This window comes from Cryptotermes secundus, unplaced genomic scaffold, assembly GCF_002891405.2.
Source record: "Cryptotermes secundus unplaced genomic scaffold, Csec_1.0 scaffold358, whole genome shotgun sequence".
Classification (NCBI taxonomy): Eukaryota; Metazoa; Arthropoda; class Insecta; order Blattodea; family Kalotermitidae; genus Cryptotermes; species Cryptotermes secundus.
In genome coordinates, this window is record NW_019721523.1 from 2,142,451 (window position 1) to 2,152,661 (window position 10,211).

The following is a 10,211-nucleotide window of genomic DNA, read 5'->3' on the forward strand; positions in this document are numbered from 1 at the left end:
CCCCCCCCCCCCCACTCCTTTGCTCTGTTTATAAGACTGACAAAAGCTGGCATTAAAAAATTGACAGTCTAGAAGCAATAACAGAGTGAAAACACCAGAGCGCTACGCTATGCATACATTTCCTAACTTTTTTCCTTTGTGATTTGTCCCCTTCGGACGATGTTGTATTTTGGCGTCGTTATATAGGTCTGTATTTTCTTCCGTTAATCCTGGTAGCTTTGTGTGAGTTATGTCCATTATTAAGTGATTATGGTTTTAATGTTACTCGGTTCTTCTTCTCCTGCTTGTTCCAACAGTGGCATATTATTCATCCAGTGTAATCTTCAGATTACTGCTGCATCTTCTTGTGTTCTCTTGTGGTAAGCGCACCCAGGGAAAACAAGAACACGTAGCAGATGCTTACTTTCTCTGAATTCTTTCGGTTTTGCCTGGAACCGTATATAACATAAATGTCCGAATAACTGATGTTATTTTCTTTCCTTTTTGTGTTTGTCGCCCGTTTTGCCGTACATGTCTAGTTGTCAGTAATATGACACCTCTGTGTATGTATGTGTGTGTGTGTGTGTGTGGGGGGGGTCCCTGCATGTATGTCGGTGTGTACATTCTATATCAAATCGTCTAAAGCCCCAGATTTTATTCTTTTCGTGCTGTTGCTAGGACACCAGTACATTTTTGCAATGCATAATGCGATCCCCATGCACCAGTAGAAATAAAACAGATGTATGAAGCCACGTCCTTCCGTTTTTAGAATCCGAATCAAGTGATGAGCAAGAATAATTCAGTGTTTGTTTCTTGCAATGTCAGTTAAGATGTTAAACTGTTCTGTTGCGAGTATTATTTACGTGGTTCATGAAGTTTATTAAAAATTTATGCAGCGGATTAAGAGGAAAATGGGAGAAGAGTGACGACTGTACTAAAACGTGACGTTAATGTTCATTCAGTAAGAAATAAAATTAAATTGCCTGTCGCTCAAAAAGGATGTTTCTTAGTGACCTACTTATTTACTTACTGACTTACTCATGGAGCTGAGCCCTTGTTGAGCCGCCAATTCTGCGGCTACTCAAGAATTTTCTAGCATTTTATGGAACTCCAATATTCATTACCGTGTTCACAAGAGCCGTCCACTGGTCCCTATCCTGAGCCAGATCAATCCAATCAATACCATCCCATCCTATCTCTCCAAGATCCATTTTGATATTGTCCACACAACTACGCTTTAGTCTTCCCAGTGGTCTTTTTCTTTTTGACTTTCCCACCAATATATATGCGTTCCTCTTCTCCCCAATTCGTGCTACATGCCCTGCCCACCTCATCCTCCTTGATCATTCTGATTATACTTTGAGAAGAGTACAAGTACACTTCATCTCTTTTCGGCTTAGTGACCTACACTAAATTTAATTGTATCAATCCGCCATATTCATTTGCTTTTAGACGCCTATGCCATTGCAGCAAGTCACTAGTTCTCATACATGTCACTGGTCCAGTTCTTGGCAGTACTATATATACGGGACAGAACGCTATTTCACTGTAAGGCATTCGCTGCTTCATGTATAGGATATCAGTGCCATACTAGAACGTGCATTGGCCAGATGAGTCTATGGTTATTTTGACCGACATTACCCCAGGTCGCGCATCGGCTGACAGAATAATAGGGTATAATTATCAGCTCACACAATATGAGGAAGAAGTAAATTAAATTGTGGCCTTTGTAAGTGTCAGATTAGTGTAAAATAGAGTACACTGATTGAATTTTGAATGTGATAAACAGATTAACATCACTTTTATTACTTCTCATCGATTTAATTAATAGTCACTGTGCTTGAATATTTGGATACACTTTAAAAGACATACGGAACTTATAAAGTTCCGATCAATAGATGATGCTTCACTTATTGTCTGCGATATGGTAACTGGTTCCATAGATAGATTACTACTGCCCTTTTTGAGGAGCTGATCGTCGTTCATCTGGTGAAGAAACCACTTGCCATTTATGGACCCCGAAAGTTATTACCGTGTACACAAGAGCCCGCGATTGAACCCCTATCTTGAGCCAGCTGAATCCTATCCACATCTTCACATTCTGTTCCTATAATATTCACTTGAATGTTATTCTTCCATGTACACTAATTTAAGTAATTAATTTATTTCGTTCAAGTTTTCGGACGAAAATGCCACATCTAAATGTGAAGCTCCCTAGTAGGATTTTCCATATTTTCCTCTTACTTAGGGCCCTTGGAGCGCTCTTCGGCACTTAAAAATGTATCCCCGCGACAGTAATATCAGTATTTCACTATATTTTGTTAAACCTGCAAGCTTATACCAACAACGAAATATTTAGAGCTCATAAGCAGGATCTTGTCGATTAACAGTTGGAACAAAAGACCACTCTCTCCTGTTGTTTCGATGATCCTACGCTAGTAAAAAGAAAATACGATAATACTTGTACATAAACTCCACTGCCACATGCCCTTCTTCATGGTAATAAAATAAGGAGAAATGGAGCTTCATTTGTAATATTTTAATCGGATTCCAGTAAATTCTTCAGAGAAGTGTAAGCACAATTACTCATCGTCTCCGAGAGGTCTTCACAGGGAAATACTGTACAGAACTATGTGCATGAGGATCGCATTGGAACTCCTGCGGCCCAGAATTATGTATTTAAATGAAAGTTTAATAAAGCAGAGCTCTGCCAAACTCTGTTGTATGTCCAGAATTACGCTTTTCTGTGCATCTGTCGTGGAAAAAGTGGAGATGATGCTCGTCGCATTGACTGAGCGTCAGAAGTCAGCAACACATGCCTTTGTCTGTTTGGGGTATTCATGAAAAGTAGCAGGTTTGTACGAAAATATAAACTACTGTACAATATAAAGTACTTCTGAACGTGTGGCAGAGTCTTTCACTGCTAGTGTACCGTGATATTGAACGCTTCAGGACCCTTCGTGACTTTCATAACTAAAAAATAATCGATGTAGCTGCTGATTCAGATTATTCAGGAAAAATAGAAGACTTCCACCGATGATGATGATGATGATGATGATGATGATGATTCAGGACAGCAATAGAAATAATAATCTTTCATAAAGAAAAGTGATGTTCGATTAATGTTTGGGAACTCAGCGTTCTATGTTATTTCTACAGAAAATTAATCGAACGTCATTTTCCTTTATGAAACATTGTTATTTCGATTGCTGTTCTGAATCATCATCATCATCTTCATCATCGGCAGAAGTCTTTTATATATATATATAAATCTCGCGAAGTGGGAGTTTCGAGGAAGACTCATAAATCCTATGTTCATACTGCATAGATTTGGTATCGTACAGATCTATCGCTATTAGTATTTTAGTATTAGTGCTATATTACGCTCTTATGAAGAGCTTATCACGCATATAGAGCTTCTGTCTTAATTAATTATCTTGTTTATCCTCAAAGTTTCGCATTATCACCACGTTTATAATTGTTTAACCTACAAACACTCTTTCATACATGATGTGTGTATATTTACAATCAATCTCCATGCCCAATTTCATATGGCTGTCTTTAGCGAATCTTTAGTTATTGTCGTCAAACCTAACGCGATAGACGCGTTTCGCGCTGCCGCCATGTTAATACTTTCTATTCTGCAAAAGAATTATAAAAAAAGTTGCTTACGCCTACGTGTTTCGAAGATCTGTTACCATATGTCCGTTTAGAATCCTGTATTAAATGTCGGTTTCGAAATGTGGTGTTGGAGAAGGATGGAGAAGATCAGTTGGACCGATTATGTGAGAAATGAAGAAGTGTTAATTAGAGTCAGTGAGCAGAGGAATATCCTACACGAAATAAAAAAACGGAAGGCAAATTGGATTGGTCATGTTTTACACAGAAACTGCCTTCTAAAAGAAGTTATTGAAGGAAAGATAGAGGGGCGGATAGAAGTGACAAGAAGACATAAGAAGATGCTGGATGACCTTGGGGACAGAAGAGGATACTGTCATTTGAAGGAGAAAGCTCTAGATCGCATTAAGTGGAGGAATTGTTTTGGAAGAGACTGTGGACCTGTCGGCTGACAGATTACTGATGATGATGATGATGATGATGATGATGAAATGTCGCAGGTGTTAGTGATGTAGACTGTTGCAACTTAATTAGAAAGTTAACTAGATTCAATTTTTGACATACTTCCAATATTCGTAGCCCAATGGAAAATTTGAACATATTTACAGAGAACGTTTTTTCCATAAGGTTGCCTACACAAAGTATAATGTACCCTGGTTCATAGAGTTTATAGACTTTATGATTGTGCATTACATAAATTGAAATGATTACTATTGTGTATGCAAGATATATTAATCTTCCAAGCTGATGAGGTAGTATTGTCACAGGGCATTAGTTTTAATGTTTACTGTCAAGATGTAAGTAAGAAACAGAAGAGTATCAGAATGCAAGGCTTCAGTAAGGATGATGTAATGTGTTCCAGGAGATGTAATCCTTGTCCTGTTGTGAAGCCGACCTTCCTGTGTGGTACAGATAATAGAACATATAGTTCATTATGTCGCCTGGACTACCACAACTGCATCCACCACACAGTAATCCGTGTTGGCTGCAAAGGATTTTGTCCGTGCAAAGGTAAGAACTGTACAATTTAAAGTATGATAAGTGAAAAATTAAAGGCAGTTTACTTCACTTCAAAACTGAATTTTGCAGTACCGAAAAATGTGGCTTATCTAAGCAATATAGACCACCCCTCACTTGGAACCTTCATGATGACCAAAGGTGAGATAACATCTCTGGATACCAGCTTGCATCAGTTTGGAATAAAAGTCCTTCTCAGATACCTGAGCTCTCTCCATCATCAAGAAATCTTTTTGATTCCCTTGATGGTGGAAATAGCAGGTCTCCAAAATGTTGGATTTCTCTTCCAGAGTGATGTGACTTGTAAGACTAGAGGCTTTTATCACAGTTTGTTTCAATTATCTTTTGAGTAATCACAATTATGCTTTTTATGTTTAACATGGTGCTTCCTTAACAGAATGCGCCAAAGTAGGAGAACAATCTGTCATCTGATTTTATGGTCAGAGGATTGGAAAATGGGTGAAATTTATACTGAAATTGCAGTTCAGTTTTGCAGTAACTGTATGCACTAGAGAAAAGTTTATGAATTGTAATTTCAGCATCGTTCCATTTTTCTTAATTATATTCAAAACTTGGAATGACCTCAGCCTATGACCAGCACCTGAATTAGCACAAAATTCCCTGAATTCTTTGTTCCTTGGGCATGTCATTCTCCAGTCGCAGGAAGATTCATAACATCTGTGGTGATGAAATGCAAAGTGCATGTTGTTAAAGATTGGCCATAGCTGGTTCTGTGTTGGCAGCAGGTGCTCTGAAACACTTGCTTCATTCTCTCTATCCTTGATCTGATTTTATGTAACAAAAGAGAAAATATCACTGCAAAAGAATAGTGCATGTAGGTTGGATATTTCAGTTCTTTGTGTAAGAGCAAGTTTAACTAGATAAGAGAGGTCTGTTTGAAGGCCTGGTTTCAAATTGACCACGCACTTAACTTGTATTCTACCAGGCCAGCCTGCATTATCCTGATATAAATTACATTTATGTTCCTATGGAACAGTAGTGTTTACTTAAATTAGGGTAGGCCATAGTTGAACACACATTGGCAGTTCATATAATTAGTTTCATACTTTCCTGCTCAGTCACTAATGGTGCTGCAAAAGAAAGGTGTGGCTGAAAAATCAGTATGCTAAATGTTGCCTGGCATGTACTGTCTTTGCTCACTTGGAAACCGGGATCGTGGGTTCGAATCCCACTCAGGGCATGGATGTTTAGTTTGTGTGTGTGCGTTTTTCTGTGTTTATGTACAGGTAGAGGCCTTGCGACGAGCTGATCACCCGCCCAAGGAGTCCTACCAAATGTGTAAGATCTAGAAAAACCGAAGTGAACAGAGAAGTTCATGGAGGTAGGCCTTGGCCCACTGGGGCTGTAGTGCCAAGGGGGGGAAAAATGTTGCCTTTGATGCTGATGGTTGGTTGTAGTCATTAAAAATTAATTTACTCTGTGTCCCTGCAGTTGTTTTTATTTTTGTGTTGTGGGTTACTTTTTTATATACTTGTTACAATTATTGAAAACAGTGCAGGTATTCAATACCTGACATTTTAAGATTCTGAATATACCCCTTTATTATTTAATTAAATTAAATTGCAGAAAACCCTGTTAGAGACCAGATGAAGAGTATTTGTTCCTAAGTGAAGAAGGATTTTTTCTGATGCATTTGTTGTTTCTCAGTAGTAGAAATTTTGACAAAACTTCAGTCATAATGTCCATAGAGCAAAAAAAAATTATAGCATTGCTATGAAAAATGGAAAGCCTGTTTCAAGTTCACACTTAGCTGACAGTTATAACAAATGAGATGCAAAATTATGAATATCACTTTATTAAATTTAACTGCGAATCACTGTCCCCAAACTGTAAAACTCTGTATCCAGTTTGTGTTACTTCAGTGATTTTCTACTGGGCCCCTCTTCTGTAATGGAGACATCAAGTGAACTGTGCTTATGGGAATTTCCCCATCATTTAGTCTTTACATTAATTTCATGTACATCATGATCGGAATGCAGTGATTTATGGTTTTGAAAAGTGTTTTAACTTTCTTCAATAAAACCTCCAGTTCATGGCTGTAGATGTAGTGATTACATTATACTCCTTTCATTAATGGTCAAGATGGTGAACTCCACATGCGAAAGAAACAGCGCCAGTCAGAGAAACTGAACAGCCTGATGAACAAATACAAGCTTACTGCTGAGAAGGAAAAGAAACAACAGCAGCAACAACAGCAGCAGCTCAGCAAGAACAACGGCAACAAACCCATCAGAGTGCCGCAGGACAAGTACACCTTCACACCCGAGGATTTCAAATATGAAAACAAACACTACAAGTATATCAAATACACAAAGTATAATAAGGTAAGTGAAATAATTTCACATTAAGAACAGTAATGATAGTAACACCACATTTGGTTTGTTATGCAAACTGAGAGATAGTTATGGTTTTGCAGTCTTATGAGAAACCTTCTTATATTGTCTTCTGTTGTATCATCATATTTCAGATATTATCATTAGTATAAATAGACACTTTGGTACTGTTATCACGTTGTGTGTTATGTGTATCTTCCAGATGTATTCTTCTTTTCAAACGGCACCTTTCACTTTCATGAGTCCAACATCACATGCTTCAACATTGTAACATTGCAATTATTATACTTAAATGAGTAGTTCTTGCATTGTTATGACTTGCAATCTAACAGGTCGCTACCAACATGTCAGAGAAACCTGCTGTCTCCATTTTTACGCTGACAATTGGAGCAGCAATTTCCTCCAAAAATTAGTCAGCAGTCTGTGAGATTTAAGTGTTGTCTTAACTCAGAAGGTCACAGTCTAAATAAAATTGTCATTGGGGCAATTATTTATTTGTCTGTTTATTTTTATATTTAACCCTGTAAAGGACAATGATTATTATTCATACAATCTGCTTTATCATTAAAGAAACTTCAGATTTTACTCACAGAATATGTTTATGTGTTTTGTGATTCTCAAGATAAATAGCAAATATTCCTCTTTCCTCCACGATATTAACTAGTTGGGTCTTTAGGGTGGAGACACATTGGTTTTTGTGAGACAGGAACTGAATTGTGTAATCTTACTTGTAAGAAATTTGTTTCCCATAGGGTTAAAGTCTGCTCACTTTCACTTGTTTTAATGATCAGAAAGTAATACAGGGTCTGACAAAAAGCATAGACATTTAATTTACAGCCACTTTCTAATGGTCAAAGTGGCAGAACTGCAGTTTGTGCCAGACTGTAACACAGTTAAAAGCCTTAGTTATCATGGAACAGTGGCCAATTACAGTAATGTCAAAGATAACATCCAAAATTTAACAAGATCTGAAATTCTGAAGAAATAAAAACATTTTTCTGAAGTAATCAGAAACTTTTAAATAAATTAAAAAAAAATATTTAAATCACTGAAAAATTGAAAAATAGAAATCTGAGAAATTATGGAAAAGAGACAACCACTAAAAGGCTGTTGAATGAAGAAAGCCCGAAAAGGTTTATTCCTTATGGGTTATGATCCGCTGGTTGAAACACACTGCTCTACAACACTTCTACAGCATTTAAAATTAAAACTGCTCACATTTCTGCAAACTTGCAACTCTCATTCATAAGTAACTCTGAATGAATGCAATTCTGAATTCTGGCAGTAATTTCTATTTGAAACTGTTCTTAGAACTGCCTTGTAACTAGTCTCCACTACAAAATAGTCTGTAGAAATTTTATGGTTTTTGTTTGAGTCTCCAGGCTAAAGATGGGTGCTTTCTGGTAGAATATTCTCGTGGGAAGGGGATTCTTCCTCGATAGTTTATGGTTTAGTGTGCAGAGTTGGAAGCAGGAGAGGATGAGAGTAGGCAATTCCAAGCAGAGAATGGACCATAGCTACCCCAGCTAAGTAATTCTCATCAGTGTGCAAAGTCCTACACAGTTTCATGACCATGAGGATTAATAGTTAAGTCTTTGGGTTTATGGCACCCTGGTGTTATGGAAGAAACTGTGACCTAATAGACGAAGTGGCTGTTCTGTCTTCAGAATAGAAGGATGGTTGTCTGTAATTTCTGTCTGTGTTCCTAAGTGAATAGAGTTCCCCAATTTGAACCTTTATTTGTGATTTTGTTTCTCACAAATTTATTATTATGCAATGCTGATAAAAATGATTGAGTTATGGCTACTTTTAAGTGGTATTTCATTCAGTATTCACTATATTGAAAAATGTGTTAGAATTTTGAGATATTAATGATATCTGTATTGTATGTCATGTACCAGATTTTTTCTAGTGAGAAATTTTTGTGAAATTGATAATGTTTGATTTGAATTTCAGGAAAAGTAGCAAGTATCTTAAACTGATATGAACCACAATTAAATTTTCTCTACAGGATGTAGTGTAGACACCCATTAAATAAAGAACCAAGCAAAGCATAGTTGTGTATTTGTTATAGTTGTAAGTGCGTTTTCATTGAATTTACTGTATGCTAGTGTGTCCTTTGTTGTTTGTGTAGTTTTGTGTGCTGTGTTATTTTGTGTGATGTGTGCTATTTGTGTGTTGTGTCTTATTGTAGTACCACTGACACCGGGCAAAAACCCATTTGCAGTTTAAATGAATAAATAAATAATAATAAAAAGCAATAAATCATAAATCAATGAACTTGGGGTGTTTCACTCTGGGATGTAATTCAGAGTCTTCAGAATGAGAAGTCTAGGCCCAAGCTCATTCGTTTTGAATACCTGTCATATGAGAGGTGAAGTGATGCCAAAGAAAAAACAATACTTCCATGTCTCGTGGCATTTCCTTAAGCCGGAAACAAATCTCATCCTCTGTTCTGTTTTCATTGAGAATGTCTGAGTAACGCTTTATCTTTCCAGGTTTCCTTGGGTGTCTTATGTTACAGATCTCTTCTTTCTGTGGGATGCCTTTTCTGATCTATTTATCTTCACTCTTCAGTTTTTCTCCTTTTATTATTGTTATTTATGAAGGCAGTGTTCATGGCATTAATCATCTTCATTTCTTAAGGATGATATCTAAAAATTACAATTTGTCTCTCTCCCTTCCCCCTCTCTCATCATCATCATCATCATCATCATCATCATCATCATCATCATAGATGCCAACAGATAGAGGTGTGGGGGGCAAGCCAGGTGACCCCTCCCCGCAATTAAAAATGAAAACTGAAGGAAATATACCAAATGTTAATATTGAAGGATCTTGGACTCAGTTTGTGATGCCATCTCTATTTCATCACAGACCCATGAAGCAGAATGGCAGCCTGGAGGTGAAGATCCACACAATTTAAAATCCTTGCTTGTGATGGACCCTCCAGTTTTACACCCTGACCACTTTCACCTCTGGGTAAACATACACTGCGCCTGACCCAAATGTGACAGTAAAAATGTCTAAGACAAGTATTTTATCTACCATTTTATCAGCACCTTCTCCAACATGTTGCTTTAGTGTACTGTATTTTTGCCTTGAATTTATATCAGTTAGTGCCAATTTATGCTCTTTCACCTCCAGATCACCCACTGCCCTCTCCTTCTCATTCACTCTTTTTACCCCCCCCCCTCCCCCCCCCCCCCCCCCACTTCCGCCACTCCCTATACTCTCTGTTAT

The 10,211-nt window shown here is 37.4% G+C and overlaps 1 protein-coding gene across 1 annotated transcript in view; it reads left to right on the forward strand.

Moving 5' to 3' along the window:
* The window catches only part of LOC111875488 (proteoglycan Cow), a 273,534-nt gene that overhangs the window by 247,001 nt on the left and 16,322 nt on the right, over nucleotides 1–10,211 (forward strand). Inside the window, exons 5-6 of the mRNA XM_023871785.1 lie at nucleotides 4,460–4,608; nucleotides 6,718–6,959. Of these exons, the coding sequence (XP_023727553.1) occupies nucleotides 4,460–4,608; nucleotides 6,718–6,959 (391 nt within the window). The remainder of the gene's footprint in view (nucleotides 1–4,459; nucleotides 4,609–6,717; nucleotides 6,960–10,211) is intronic.